This window comes from Spea bombifrons, chromosome 2, assembly GCF_027358695.1.
Source record: "Spea bombifrons isolate aSpeBom1 chromosome 2, aSpeBom1.2.pri, whole genome shotgun sequence".
Lineage (NCBI taxonomy): Eukaryota > Metazoa > Chordata > Amphibia > Anura > Pelobatidae > Spea > Spea bombifrons.
In genome coordinates this window covers 92,215,017-92,231,959 of record NC_071088.1, presented here as the reverse complement: position 1 = coordinate 92,231,959, position 16,943 = coordinate 92,215,017, and the positions used below count along the sequence as shown (strand labels likewise).

The 16,943-nt window shown below is 38.8% G+C and overlaps 1 protein-coding gene across 1 annotated transcript in view; it reads right to left on the bottom strand.

The window, feature by feature from the left end:
* Positions 1-342: 342 nt before the first annotated feature.
* Positions 343-16,943, bottom strand: part of GABRG3 (gamma-aminobutyric acid type A receptor subunit gamma3) — a 223,468-nt gene continuing 206,867 nt past the window's right edge. Inside the window, exons 7-9 of the mRNA XM_053455184.1 lie at positions 13,363-13,515; positions 5,933-6,129; positions 343-898 (exon numbers count right to left, since the gene is read on the bottom strand). Of these exons, the coding sequence (XP_053311159.1) occupies positions 620-898; positions 5,933-6,129; positions 13,363-13,515 (629 nt within the window). The 3' untranslated portion in view covers positions 343-619. The remainder of the gene's footprint in view (positions 899-5,932; positions 6,130-13,362; positions 13,516-16,943) is intronic.

The window sequence follows — 16,943 nt, the reverse complement described above, 5'->3', positions numbered from 1 at the left end:
TATCAACATCTCCAACATTTCACTACATTGCATCAGTTGCTATGGAACAGTATACCTAAAGCATATTTGCACTTGGAAGTGGTTTAGTATAAAAGGGAATCTCTTTAAAATGCTTGATAGTTAACTGTAAAGAGTGATTTAAAAATTCCATTGTTTTTTAAATCTGTCTGGATTGTATTAGAAAATAGAGAGTATGGCTACCATTATAAAATGCTATATATGGTAGATGTGGTTTTTAATTTTTTAAAGAATCCGTCCATTCTTTCTTTAATTTTGAAAAAAATATTCACTTTAATATATAAATGAAATACATGTTTAATAAAATGCCTGCAATGCATTGAATTGTTTTCTTTCCTTACTGTGTGATTGTGTTATTTTGTATGCCAAATATAGATTTCAGAATATAAGAATTTATAAGCAACATTTTGTAGTAAAAATTATTTAGGCATTATTAATGGTTCACAGTCTCTTTAAAAACAGTCTTTCAAGATTTTTTATTTTTTCATCTTCCATAGTTCTCGTGAAAATATTCAAAAGTGTTTCCTGGTCTTCTTGAGCTGATATCCTCTTTCCACAGGTTCTACTAGTTGTAAACAGTTCAGTCTTTACCAGAAAGTCTTTAAAGGTAAAGATATCCAACCCAGTAGACAAGATTAAATAACAGGAAGGATGTTGGAAAAAAAACTCTTGAATATGAGTCCAATTCTAATAGGTCTATATGAACCCGACCTTTCCTCCATGAGCCAGATTTACATTCATCATAACAACAAAAAAAACTCTGACAGTCTTTACCATCCAGGCACTCATAGACACATGTCTCTTCAAACTCCTGCCAGTACATGGAATTGTTCAAGGTTATGACGGTGGGAGGAGGCCTCATGTCCAGGACTAAATAATTCTATGAAGAACACAGACAGAATTTAATCATTGACAAATAAGTACATAAAAATTACATTCGATTTCATCATAATTGTATTAACATTCAAAGTCAATAAATATTTAGATTCAGATTCCAACTATCCAAAAACGAGGGCCCCAACAAAAACAAACAAAAACATAACTGAAAGGTCCCAATATTTGTTTGAATTTTTTTTTTTGGAGTCACTCTCATATTATGTCATATTATGTATATATATATATATATATATATATATATATATATATATATATATATATATATATATATATATATATCATGCTCTCTCTCACTGTCTCACACTCTCTCTCAATTTCTCCTCCTGGAGCACTTCCACATCAGGTTGGAGCCTTGGCACACACCACGGGCATTACCTCAAATTCCCATTGTGCGTGCCTAGGCTCCCCAGTCATGGAAGCATCCATGTCGTGGGCTCCTGAAGGCGCCTGAGGGCCAGCCTCCTCGCAACTGACTATGGGCCCTGGCCTCGGAAGGGGTTTTGTTTTTGGGGAGGTGATCAATTAATCAAGGGCATTTGATACGCAGCACCTGTATGCTACTTAGCATCTTAGTTCCTATGGAAGAAGTAAGGGTGTACTTATGTTTTCAAACATGGCTTTTCTATCTTGTCTTTATTTTTGTTGAATAAATCATGACACTGTGTAATACTGAATATCATGTATTGTTGTTTTTCTAAGGTTGTATTTACCTAATTTTTAGACCTGCTAAGGAATAGATGTTGATTGTTATGTCCTGATATGTAAATCCATAAAATTCAAAGAGGGTGTACTTTCATACACTATATGATCAAACGTATGTGGACATCCCTCCTAATATTCTAGAGTTTTAGCCACACATTGCTAACAGGTATATAAAATCAAGCACATAGGCAGCCATCTCATTAGACAAACTTTGGGAGTAGAAAGGGTCATACTGAAGAGCTCAGTGACTTTACCACAAGTCAATTCATGAAATTTTGTGCTAGATCTGCTCCACTGTAACAGCATGGCCGCTAAGTGCATAGCACGTAAAAATAGCCTGTCCTCCATAACATCATTCACTACAGAGTTCCAAACTGCCTCTGGAAGCAACAACAGCACAAGCATTGTGGATCTAGAGATTCACAAACTAGATTTCCCTGGCAGGACAGCTGCACACAAGCCGTAGATCACTATGGACATTGCCAAGCGTCAGCACACCACCACTGGACTGAGCAGAAACTTGTTCTCTGAGGTGGTGAATCATGCTTTAAAATCTGATAGACGAATCTGGGGCAGATTCCAGGAGAATGCTACCAACGGAATGTATAGCGCCGGCCAACTCTTCATGTTCATCTTCCTGGGGGGAAAAATCTTCATATTCCATGAATATTTTCCCGATTTGTGTTTTTTTCTTAGTTTTTTTGTAGAAGGGTTTTATACCGGGTTAACACTGTACATAATATGCAGCAGCTTTGGCGTCAGGATTTTAAATGTCTGTACAAGCAACTTTATCGGTTGCCTGCAGGGTCCTCCTCTGCCATCAATAAATGAAGTGCACTTGTACTTCATTGGTTGATGGCAGACAAGCCCCCTGCTGGCGACCAATAGAGTCGCTCGTACAGACTTTTAAAATCCTGGTGCTGCAACTTGGCCAGGAGAGACAACTGGTCTCCCCACTCCAAGAGTTAAAGGTCCATACCAAAGACCAATAGAGTCGCCTGCAGGCGACCAATAGAGTCGCTTGCACGGCGACCAATAGAGTCGCTTGCACGGCCCTTTAACTCCTGACGAGGAACCTACGGATTTCTGCTCTCGTTATCTACACAGCATCACAGGGGTTACTGGGAGCGGAAATCTGTACATTCACTGTCAGGAGTGAAAGGGCCAGAGGAGGCCCCTGCAGGCGACCAATAGAGTCGTTCACACGGCCCTTTCACTCCTGTCGGTGAACCTACGGATTTCCGCTCCCGTTAACCCCTGCAATGCTGTGTAGATAAGGTAGGCTAGATGGGGAAGAGACCAGGGAGATTAGTAAACGTCGCCATGTTCGTATGTTCGATATTCGGGCTGAACAACGAAAACGCGTTTAATTGAAAGATTTATGACACTAAATGGGTATTTCTGTGGTCTGGATTCCTATTTCTACAGGTTAGTGGACTGGATTCCTATTTTTACAGGTCAGTGGCCCTAAACACAAAAGACCCAACAGAATTACTTAATGGGCTTAAATTACAAGAGACCATTTTTGAATTTTGCTTTCTTCCTATTTGCTTTGGAGGTTCTCATACGCTATATAGATTATTGTGACACGCATTACGCCAACAGGGACGTTTATGGCATTGCATGCTTAATACAAAGACATTAATATTTAGTTGGTCAAATGGTCTTGGAATGCCAACATAAGCATACCAAGACATTTTGGATAATGCTATGCTTACAACTTTGTGGGAACATTTTGGGAAAGGCCCTTTTGTATTCCAGCAGGGCTGTGCCCCAGTGCACAAAGCAAGGCCCATAAAGACATGGTTGGATGAGTTTGGTGTAGAAGAACTTGACTGGCCCGCACAGAGCCCTGACCTAAACCCCACCAAACACCTTTGGGATAAACTGGAACGGAGATTGCGAGCCAGGCCTTCTTGCCCAACATCAGCCCTTGACCTTCCAAATGTTCTACTTGGCAAAAATTCCCACAGAAACACTCCAAAAAGAGTAGAAGCTGTTATGCCTGAGAATGGGGGACCAACTACATATTAATGTCATATCATGTACAGTATCTCACAAAAGTGAGTACACCCCTCACATTTTTGTAAATATTTTATTATATCTTTTCATGTGACAACCATGAAGAAATGACACTCTGCTACAATGTAAAGTAGTGAGTGTACAGCCCATATAACAGTGTAAATTTGCTGTTTCCTAAAAAATAACTCAACACACAGCCAGGGGCAACAAAAGTGAGTACACCCCTAAGTGGAAATGTCTAGAGTGGGCCCAAATCATCATTCTGTTAGTGTTACAAGGTCTCAGGAATGAACGGGAGCAGCTGTGTTAAGTTTGGTGCTTTCGCTCTCACACTCTATCATACTGGTCACTGGAAGTTCAACATGGCACCTCATGGCAAAGAACTCTCTGTGGATCTGAAAAAAAGAATTTGTGCTCTACATAAAGATGGCCTAGCCTATAAGAAGATTGCCAAGACCCTGAAACTGAGCTGCAGCTCGGTGGACGAGACCATACAACGGTTTCACAGGACAGGTTCTACTCAGAACAGGCCTCACCATGGTTGACCAAAGAAGTTGAGTGCACGTGCTCAGCGTCATATCCAGAGGTTGTCTTTGGAAAATATACATATGAGTGCTGCCAGCATTGCTCCAGAGATTGAAGCGGTGGGGGGTCAGCCTGTCAGTGCTCAGACCATATGGCGCACACTGCATCAAATTGGTCTGCATGGCTGTCGTCCCAGAAGGAAGCCTCTTCTAAAGATGATGCACAAGAAAGCCCGAAAACAGTTTGCTGAAGACATGCAGACTAAGTACATGGATTACTGGAACCATGTTCTGTGGTCCGATGAGACCAAGATAAACTTATTTGGTTCAGATGGTGTCAAGCATGTGTGGCAGCAACCAGGTGGGGAGTACCAAGCCAAGTGTGTCTTGCCTACAGTCAAGCATGGTGGTGGGAGTGTCATGGTCTGGGCCTGCATGAGTGCTTCCGGCACTGGGGAGCTACAGTTCATTGAGGGAACCATGACTGCCAACATATACTGTGACATACTGAAGGACAGCATGATCCCCTCCCTTAGGAGACTGGACCACAGGGCAGTATTCCAGCATAATAACAACCCCAAACACACCTCCAAGACTACCATTGCCTTGCTAAAGAAGCTGAGGGTAAAGGTGATGGACTCGCCAAGCATGTCTCCAGACCTAAACCCTATTGAGCATCTGTGGGGCATCCTCAGTGCAAGGTCTCTAACATCTACCAGCTCCGTGATGATATCATGGAGGAGTAGAAGAGGACTCCAGTGGCAACCTGTGAAGCCCTGGTGAACTCTATGCCCAAGAGGGTTAAAGCAGTGCTGGAAAATAATGCGGCCACACAAAATATTGACACTTTGGGCCCAATTTGGACTGCCAAGCTTTAGACATTAATGCCTGTGTGTAGAGTGATTTTTAAGGGAACAGCAATACAGGCTGTACACTCACTACTTTGCATTGTAGCAGAGTGTCATTTCTTCAGTGTTGTCACATGAAAAGATATAATAAAATATTTACAAAAATGTTAGGGGTGTACTTTTGTGAGATACTGTATTTAGACTGCAATGTCATAAACTTCTCTGTTGTAATGGTCAGCTGTCCCAATACTTTCGTCCATATAGTGTACTTTTTTAGCTGACCTGCTTATAGTTTGTTCTTTTTTCCAGTCAGTCATGTGATTCTGAGATATGTATAGTTTAAAAGCATACCAGAGGGAAGCTGAAATCCATGATAAATAAACTACATGAGGTGAACATGCTAACATTATCTAACCAAGCTAATTACCTGCCCTAAATGTATCTTCCTTCTCTTCAACCATCCTTAAAAAGGCTAGCTGAACCAGTCAACATTTAAAAATGTTGCACTTGAAGAGAGATAAGTCAATTGGGAATAAATAATAATAATAATAATAATAATAATAATGGAATTTTATGGATTTATTTACTGTTAAAGTTTAAAATGTAGGAACTGTCATATGTAACAGACACATTTGAATTCTACTTAAAAAATAAGTGGTTTAAAGCCACAAAACTATACCTATGTGGTTTTTAATAAAGATTCAAGACACTTGTCTTGAATCTTTTTTCTATTGCAGTACTAAACTACTCTAGTCTAGTGGTGCAACATATTATTTACATGCACAAACAAAACATTTCTTTATGTTCAAGTACATTTAACATCTTTTAAAATCTATTTGAATGCCAAATCATCAGGTAGCATTTCTCACTGAAAAAAAAGGAATAAAAAAATAAGCCTGAAAAAATAGTTTTGTATCTTACCGATTTTTTCTTCTTAGTACACCTAGGCTTTTTGCAACTTGAATAATAATTCAGTGCTGCATACTCCATAAGTGCCGCAAACACAAATAGAAAACAGACCGTCACGAACAGATCCATCGCTGTGACATATGAAACTCGGGGTAAAGATTTCCTTGCTATGGTACTTAGTGTTGTCATTGTCAATACAGTGGTGATTCCTAAATGTAAACAACAATTGTTTAATATGCAGTTCCAGATAGAATACAAGTACATTACATTATTTGTAGGGTAATCCAAAACATTGTGAAACTCAGCGCCAAAAGATGCACAATAGCAGTTACAAAGATCAGTGCACTACGTGCGCTTAGTGTGACAAAACGTTTAAAAATATTATAACCTGAAAAGGTTGTTTGATGATCCTCATAAAACATTAGTAGTTCGTAACATGTATAACATATAAATGACAAATAATAGTGTATACAGTGTGACAAATTATTTACATCTTATATGTATAATATTGCACTCACAAGTCAAATAGATTTGAAGGCTCCCAAAATTGTGGAATGATCAGAAGCTTTCACCTCAGAAGATAAGGAGATGCAGACAATAGAAATGTGTGTAAAGTTTGACAAATCATTTTTTAAAGAAAAACCTTACATTATAGGTCTTGGTGGTGAGCCATCAAATCAATTGTGAGTGCAATATTATACATACAGTATAATTCTCTGCCCAAGAGCTTGCCACCTACTTTAAAAACACAATTTACATAATCAGGGATAACATCCTCCCCCATATTGTCAATCATATGGTACCTCAACCTCCCTCCTCACCTCAATCCATCCTCACCTGCTTCAGCCCAGTTACACCATTCAAAGTTTCCAAGGTCCTGTTGTCTTTCCACCTCACCACCTGCCCCCTTGACCCTGCACCTTCACATCTCCTAGTATCCTTACCCCAACCCTAACCCACATCTTTAATCTCTCCTTTTCCTCTGGTGTATTCCCATCCTTATTCAAACATGCCATTATCTCCCCCATCCTAAAGAAACCTTCCCATGATCCCACATCCCCATCACACTACTGTCCATTTTCACTTCTCCCGCTAGCTTCCAAACTGCTGGAACGATTAACCTACAATCAAAGAACAAACTTTCTACTTGATGCTCTTCAATCTGGTTTCCGTCCACAGCAATCAACAGAGACTGCACTGACTAAGATTACTAATGACCTCCTCACAGCTAAAACAACCACAGCCTTCTCATACAAACCCTCCATGCTCAGCCATCTTTCATGGCTTAAATCCTACCTTTCTAACTGTACTTTTAGTGTCTAATTTACTGGAACTTGCTTCTCTCCCCTACCGCTATCTACTGGTGTTCCACAAGGCTCAGTTCTTAGGCTTCTGCCATTCTCCATCTACACTTCTTCCCTCAGACAACTTATTTCTTCCTTTGGTTTCCAGTACCACCTATATGCAGATGACACCCTACTCTATATTTCTGCTCCTGACCTTTCCTCTTCTCTTCTAACTCGCCTCACTGACCGTCTATCTGGAATTGCATCACGGATGGTGTCCCGTTACCTAAAGATCAACATCTCTAAGACCGAACTCATGGTAATCCCGCCATCTGCTCTGTCCACCTTTTCTGACATCTCTATTACTGTTGTCAACTCCACTATCCAACCAACAGACCAGGTTCGCTGCCTTGGTGTCACCCTTGACTCTGCTCTCTCCTTCATCCCTCACATCCAGTCCCTCACCAAATCCTGCTGCCTCCAGCTAAAAAACATCTCCCGAATCCGCCCTTTCCTCACGCAAGACACCACCAAGTTACTATCCACTCCCTTGTGATATCCTGTCTGGATTATTGCAACTCTCGAACCTTTCACCGCTTCAATCCATCCTCAACACTACAGCTACATTAATTTTTCTCTGCCGCCGTTCCTCATCTGCTGCTCCACTATGCCAATCACTTAATTGGCTCCCCATACCCTTCAGAATCAAATTTAAACTTCTGACCCTGACCTATAGAGCCCTCAACAACTCTGCACCACCTTACATCTCTGTCCTACTATCCAAATACACCCCTACCCGTCCTCTTCGCTCCTCTCACGACCTGCGGCTTTCTTCTACTGCTGTTATCTTTTCCCACTCCCGTATTCAGGATTTCACCCGCGCCGCTCCCCTCCTGTGGAATTCCCTTCCCCATTCGTTCAGACTTTCTGCCTCGTACGCGACTTTCAAAACCTCTCTGAAAACCCACTTGTTCAGGGAAGCGTACGACATTCCTTTACAGTGCTCCCAACCATCATCCTAATCAAGCCATCTGAACAAACAGCTTCAACACATCATCGCAACCAGATCAACTCATCCCCATCCAAATGGTCCTCTCCTATTGTCTCACTCCCCTCAACCACCGACTAGATTGTACGCTCGCAAGAGCAGGGCCCTCTTCTCCTTTGCACTAGTTTATTATTGTATACGTTTATAAATTGTTCTAATGAATGTAACAGCACTGTGGAATCGGCCGACGCTTTATAAATAAATGTAATGTAATTTAACCATCTTAAGCCTCATGGATAACATTCATACCTCAGGCCCATCCTTTCCAAGGATTCCTGTTATTGGGAACAGGGTTGCTGTTGATTTAACAATGGCCTTAATTAGGTTTTTTCTGTATTTAGAGATTTAGCTTATTTCTATGATGACAACTGTCATATTCTACCATGTATTTTTAAAAACAAAACAAAAAAAACACGTGAAGTGCAAAACCCCTTTATTGTAATAACCACGTAAACAAAGCCAAATAGTGATTACAGAGCAAATACCAAAAGCTGAGGTCAAGAATCAAGATGGCTACTCAGACAACCAGGAATACAAAGATCAGTGATGTCAGGAACAAGTCAGTCAGTTCATGCACAGGTAATGAGGAACACAGGAGAATGCATTTGCAGCCAGAAACAACACAAGGGCAAGAATAAAGTGAATCTTTGCTGTTTATATAGCCAGGAGAAGCTGGATAATGGACTGGTCCAAAGGAGAGTAGCCGTGATAACTACGAAGGAGATAGTTACTAGACAGGTGAGTAATCCTGACAAGTTGTTAATTATCCTTCAGCTGTGTAACTCCGGCAGTGATCAGAAAAGTAGCCAGACCATAACAATGCCACATTCACAATTACCATAATTATTCCCTAGAAAAAATATATAATTTTTGCCAGTAAACCCAATTACTATTACTATTTTGCTGCTCTCTCTCCTTGCTTTTTCTCTGTTTAACAATGGAATCTTTTTTCTTCTTTTTTTTTTTTCTTATTTTTTTCCCCATCTTCCTGAATCCTTCATCTTGCCCTTTTAAACATCGGTTATTATGTGTATCCTAGTGTCAACATTGTAACAAACAATATTTTAGAATGTATTATTTGAGCTAACTAACCTTTCAATTCTCCAAGCGCTCTTTTTAAACATTGCTCATGTTTTGTCAAGCTGTAAGCAGCAATGAAAGTTATTGATGGCCCAATTCAAAAATGTTACTGTAGTGCTAATTATTTGAGCCATACTAACAATTACTAACATTTTAATATATTTTAATTAGTTCTTCATAGGCATCAATGTAAGTATAACAACATTAACTTTATTCAAAGTTCAAACAAGGAAAAAAGTTGTCATCCTATTACATATTTTAATTTCTCTCTGACTTTCACATTGTCCCCTCATTGATGATGTCTGCTTATTGAATTATCTGCAATAGTTGCCCCAAGGATCAAAATGCACTCAATTTGTACATAGTATTTTGCAGCAGATGGGGAGTCCAATCTGTTCCATGTTACTGTTACAGCTAATTAACCAACAATTTGAGCATGATTTAATAAATCATCAGATTTGGAAAATGTCTTGCATACTAGCAAAACAATTTGAATGGGTTTGGCTAACTCATTAACCGGCATATAAATGCGCCCATGGTGCCATACCGACAAGCTAGAATGTTATACTGTATTCTAAAATGCTCCCAAACCGTGAATACAGATAGCTATATATCAACTATAACCAGTGCTCTGCATTAAAAAAAACACAAGTATTCCTTTTATTTTTTGCGGTAAATTGTTCATGGAAACATAAGCCACCCAAAACATAGTTTGTTTTTAATTTAAAGTATGCCTTTATTGGTAAAACTATTTATGTATTATATTTTATGACATTCAACACATTCCTATATCAGAGTTGTAAGCTTGTTTTACATCACTAACCTTTAGGTAATACCAACAGAACTTGCAAACCCTCTCAGTACCGTATCTGAAATATAAGTAGCAGGGTAACAATGATGTAAAGTAACTAATAGTAAAGACCAACCCAGCTTTTTTTAATGCATTATTCGCATAAGATCATTAATGCCCTTAAGGTTAATTTTTACCATCTGGACAAAATAACACTACGTGGCAATTTGGAGTTAAGAACATGGAAAGAGCAAATACAATCTAAATTTGTTATAGAGAGGGAAAAGAAAAAAAACCCAGAAATAGTTCAAGACAGTTTTAAAGAGCCTGTACTATGGTCATTTAATCATAGCTTCCATATATTCTCAAAATGATCTTGTTTTCCACTCAAGATGTAGTATCTTCTAATCAATGGCAAATCAGAATCAGCTAAATTAAGCCACATGTATATTTTAGGTGGGTCCACACTAATCCAGTTATTGGTTATTACCTTCCTATCATAAAAATGAATAATGATATTAAAATCTTGAAGATTAACTAATTAGGAAGCAACATAATAGTTATGCAAATTTGGTAAACTCAAACCCCCTTCTCCCACAGATAATGCTATATAGTAATTACTAATCTGTCTCCTATTTCCACCCTAAATGTAAAATACCATGGATTTACAAAAAAAGAATCAGATTTATTTACCCTGGAATATTAATAGGCAATTGTTTCCTTAGGTTTCCGTTTCATTTTATCAATTGCACTATATCGCACTTTATATACTGTATTTCCCCATATATAAGACGCACCTTTTTTTAGAAAAACTTGGGGTCTAAAAATTGGGTGCGTCTTATACAGTGGTGGTAGATATATTTTTTTTTTTACTAAAAACGGGACCGGAAAGGGGACCTGCTTACCTGTTTTGCACAGCAGCGTCTCTTGATCCGCCGCGGCGACACAGGAACCCAGTGGAGTCACGTGAATGCACATTGCATCACATGACTCCGCTCAGTTCCTGCTCGAGCAAGGCAGAGGGGAGACAGCGTCCCCATGGAAGTCTGTGAGCGGCAGCAGAAGATCTGCAGTTCAGGTAAGGTGGGGGAGTAAATGAATAAATGTATGTATGTATATATGTGTGTTAGCATGGATCTGTGTGGAGGGGGCACAGGGAGGGGGCACAGGGAGGCTGAAAGTGATGTGCATGTACTGGCTGCCTGAGCAAGATAGGAATGCGATTGCTAACAATTGCTAGCAGCTAACATCAATCACACTCATATCATGTCCAGGCAGCCAGTACAATAACTTTATATAATATTTATTTTAAAACATTTTGGCCCCCAAAATTAAGGTGCGTCTTATACTTTGGGAAATACGGTACTCGACTGGATTTCTAGTATTTATTCGTAAAAATCAAGTTAAGTATATCAAGTGTAATTTATATATAATGAGGAGCATTCACCCTATGCACCATTATTAAACAAGACTTGATACAAGACCTTATTCCTCCCAAATTATTAAGCGATCTACTAGAGACAAGTTTGGCTCTCCAAAAAAAACAATAAACTATCGGCACATAATGCCACCTTCTTGTTCTGATTCATTTTTAACAGTTTGATTATCTGAAAGTCTTATGTAATTTCCCAGAGGTTCGATTTCTATAGTAAACATTGCTGGGGAAAGGGGACACTCCTGTCTTGTTCCTCTACCTAAATCCACCATTTTTTGTTTACTTTTCTAATACTGCCCATAAGAAGTTCAATTCTATTGAATCAAAAGCCTTACTAGTGTCCAATGAAACAATCACAATGAAAAGTCGAGTTATCATACTGTTAAAACCGCATTAAAGAACAAAGTCTTCTTGCTTCAACTGTTGTACATTTACCTGCTATAAAACCAGTCTGAACTACATGAATCAATTTGTGTAGGAATTTAAATAATTATTTTAGTGTGTAGAAGCAAAACCTTCACATACTTCATAATAGAAATTAACATCTTTATTGCATGGGTCTAGATTTAGAGATTCATCAATATTGATTTTTATTGTTTTATGTCCTGTCAAAAATCTCAGTGGCCATACATTGTTAGTTTATAATAACAAAATATAACATTATTCTGGTAAAGTTAAAAGGCTAGTTGGGTTACAGTCAGGATGGAATGGATTATGATTGGATTATGTGAATTATCAGATATAATGTAAATCTGTAATCCTCTGTGGCTCTGTGTGTAGATACAAAAATAATCCATTTACTGAGCATTTGCTTTGCAATTATTTGCCAGTATATTATATTTCTTGTTTCCAGTTAAAACAATATTCAACTGTATCATAAAACTTTGCATGATGTATTGTTTTCATGATATCTGCAGAGTTATTTTCTGTGACTAGTCTAGACACAAACTGACATCTTTCAAAATCCCTGTGGTATTTCTAGAACTGTCTGAAAAAGGATCTTGTGTGGTTTTATGTGTGTTTATAGTAGTGTATATCTTATGATCATGCTGAAATACAATAACAATCCTACAATGGAACTGATCCCATTGAATGCAATTGAGAGAGTCTATATGATTTTTTTTTATGTGAGCTCTAGTGTTAGTAACATTAATACGCTGGAGTGGCTAGCGTGTTCATTTTATTTAGGAGACACAGCTTATACATCCAAGATCACATTTTCACAAAAATTATTCCATATGACCAGGAATTTTACCAATCAAAAAAAGCAGCAGTTGCGGGTATACAGATGGCATTACCATGTGCCAAATTATTCATGGTAAGAAGGACAGACAATTAAACTCTCATAGGCAATAGAAAATGTCTAATTTATGTTTTATTGTGCAGTACAGTGTCATCTTCTGGACCTCTTGTGAAGCACAACATTTTAGCAATACAATACTACATCAGAAAGTTAAAATAAGATCTGGGAAAGTTGACTAGGCATTTAAAAATGCATAAGTAATTTGTTTACAGTCACCAAATATAAGTACTAAGTATTTAAGTTGAAGTCTTCATGTTGTTGTGAGCTATACTTATCAAGGGATTGAACATCTGTAAGTAATAATAGTTAAGGACTTATGTGTAGTTTACTCAAACAATACAGGTACAATCCAAGTAGAATCTTACAACTTCTTGCATTGGCTGACAGTTTGATTCCAATACAATGTTCACTAAAATATTGTGAGAAATTAAGAAAAACGTGCATGATATATTTGGAGAGTCGTTACATTTCTAGCACACACACACACATATATATCTTACCTAGTGCTGTTCTTGCTGGTGTAGCATCTTTCTTTATCCAAAAAGAGACCCAGGATAACACAACTGTTAATATGCAAGGGATGTAAGTTTGAATAGTGAAGTATCCCATTCTTCTGCTTAAATCGAAGTACACAGTCATGACAATATAATCACCTGTTGAAATAAAACGACATTTATTACTTATATTATCAATGGGGATGAAAAACATCATTGCGAAATTGAAGCAATTGTTTATAAAAGAAGTACTAAATATGTGTGATTATGAAAGATGATTTTTAAATTAGCATAAAAAGTGTGGGTGTGGTTTTGCTACAGCCCAAGGCAAACTGGTTTCCTTCATAAACATTAATCTCATTTAAACAATAATGTCAACACATAAGCAGGACAAAAAACACATTCAAAGTTATCGGTTGTTTCTAACCTCATTTACACAAAATACCTGAGCATTTGCTCAATAGAAGAAAGAGCAAGGGACACCATATTCTACACAGTGTGTGTGGGGGATGTGTGTAACAAAGCCACTGAAACGCAATCAGAGGCAGGCGCAGGTAAAACCAGGACAGGCAGCAAAAGTAGCAAAGGCACACTCAGGAGACACACACTAGGTGCTGCAGTATACCAGTGATGGTATAGTGGTGCCAGTGTGGTAAGTGAGCGGCTATTTTTATGGTTCTTCAGCGTGATGTCAGAAGCCTCACCTCCCTGCCCATCCCCTCTGTGAATATACAGGAGGGAGAACCCGCGAGGTATCTGCTTTACATTGGTAAAAAGGTGGCCAAGATAGTACTTTACTAGAGTCGACCTTGTGGAAACATAGATGGCTGAACATGCCAGTGCCTACATATTAAATATAGTAATTACATAAGTGACAGATGTTGGGTTTAGTTTTTCTTATTATTTGTGAGGATCCTCTTTAAGCAAGAGAATAGCATTTGTTGTGGAAATCAAACATTGTGATGTATAAAGGTTTTTTTTCCCAGATAAAAGCAGCTGCAGGAACTTCTGCACAAAAGCAGAAAAGGTCTGACAGCTTTACAATTTCACACAATATATATTGATCACAAATGAAAACTAGTACATGCCTTCTAAAGGTTAGCACAATTACAATAAATATGCTTTTTACTATAAAAGGCAACACGTTTAACCTACAATATATTAATATGTATGACATGGGTGGGTTTCAGTACTGATAAGCAGACATCCTTTACCCTGAAGTTGACCTCTAGTTTACACTTATGGTCCAGTTTCCCACCACCTGTTTCAGTTGTTTATTTTGACCTATACCCTCTACCATATATCTTTACAGGTTGTTCTACCAAAGCATACTTCCTTCCAGGCATCACCAAATGTTATCATGAAAATACAGAAAACATTTTAACTCACATAATCCTCACATACTAAGATTCAACACATTTTATAAATTCACTTATTTTTGTAATTCTTTGTGTATTGCTTCTATAACCATTATAAACGGATCATAGTAGTAGTTACTTGCCTGTGATAAGCATGCCCCTTTTATTGTAGAGTACTTATTTGTAATAGCTCATTTGAGTCGTTTTGTTGCATTTTTATTAAAACAGCTGATGAAAGCATCATTAAGATAAAGTCAGTAATTAGTAATTGGGCCATTTATTTTAGATTCCAATCAAAATATTTGACATGAACACAACTATTGAACATATGGATGACAGAAAATGAGGGCAAAACATTAAATACAAATATAATTAGCAATTAAGAAAGGTCAGTCTCTTAAAATCATTAAGCAGGAAGCTGAACAAATATGTTTATGGAAAATTAATGCTTCATTAGATACTAATGAATTCTAAGGCTCTATTTATAGAATGTTAATTAAAATGCTGTACTAAACATTGTTTGGCCAGCATAGAAACAATATGTAAAAATGTAAATCAGATTTATGTAAGCTTTAAGATACACCATTTGGGAAAGCCTCCAAGATATTGCTTGTTAGATCTACAATTGATTTCCAAATGAAGTATGTTCCCTTATCAAACTTGCATGTACACATGCATGCTTATCAAAATGACAGGGTACAAAAATCTGTTTATATGAGCTTGTTCTCACACCCTATTTAGTTTTCTTTGAAAGTAACATTAACCAGTAGGGGTCATAGTCAGTGACCTCAATTTCCTCACCCTGTATGCAGTGAGATGGCATGTTAATATAAATTATTGTCAAAATTATTAAGTGGGCTGATTTCTAGTGCTCCTTTTCCCAATGTACAAGGTCAGGGGCATAACTAGAAACCACGGGGGGCCATGGTGCAAAATTGCCCTAGTGCCCCTCAACTTCACCAAGCAATATGTCCCATAGTCAGGGCCTCCATGTTAAATAAAGTTTTTTTTTAACTTTATTTATCATGGAGGATGTTAAATAAAGTTAAAACAAACAAACAAAAAAACCCAATGTTTTCATTTATGACCCGGGCAGGGGCGCCGAGCGGTTGCTCGTGAAGTTCTCAGCAACCGCTCGACGCCCCTTACTCTCCGTGACTCCGTCGCGGTGCCGGCATCTCATGTTGAGCGCCGGACTATTTCGGCACTCAACATGAGATGCCGGCAGGACTCCTTAAGGTAAGTTAGGATAAGGAGAAGTAGGGAGAGAGGCAGAGGGTGGGGGGTAGTTTGAAGGGGCAGAGGGGGGGTAGTTTGAAGGGGCAGAGGGGGGGGTAGTTTGAAGGGGCAGAGGGGGGGGTAGTTTGAAGGGGCAGAGGGGGGGTAGTTTGAAGGGGCAGAGGGGGGGTAGTTTGAAGGGGCAGGGGGGTAGTTTGAAGGGGCAGGGGGGGTAGTTTGAAGGGGCATAGGGGGGTAGTTTGAAGGGGCATGGGGGGTAGTTTTAAGGGGCAGGGGGGTAGTTTGAAGGGGCAGAGGGGGGGGAGTTTGAAGGGGCAGAGGGGGGTAGTGAGGGGGGGCACCAGAGAAGTAGTTCGCACAGGGCGCCAGAACACCTAAGGCCGGCTCTGCCCATAGTGCCCATACACGCACTGACCACTTTATTAGGTACCACTTTATTAGGTACACCTGTTCACGTGGCAGCAACTCAATGCATTCAGGCGTGCAGACGTAGTCAAGACAACTTGCTGAAGTTCAAACTGAGCATCTGAATATTGAGGAAAGGGGATTTAAGTGACTTTGAACGTGGCATGGTTGTTGGTGCCAGACGGGCTGGTCTGAGTATTTCAGAAACTGCTGATCAACTGGGATTTTCATACACAAACATCCCTACGGTTTACAGAGAATGGTCCAAAAAAGAGAAAATATTCAGTGAATGGCAGCTGTGTGGACGAAAATGCCTTGTTGTAGAAAGTATGGCACAAAGAATGAAGGCAGTTCTGAAGGTAAAAGGGGTCCAACCTTGTTGTGTACCTAATAAAGTGGCCAGTGTGTGTCTGTATAAGGTAAGATAAGATAACCAGAGTAAACACAAAATGCAATTTTTAATGATTTCACGCATAGAAACCATACCTAGCCCTGTGTAAAAAAGTCATAACCCCCTTAGTTACTAAATCATATGTACTTGATAATTGGGTTCAATTTCACTAGACACAACAAGTTATGATTACT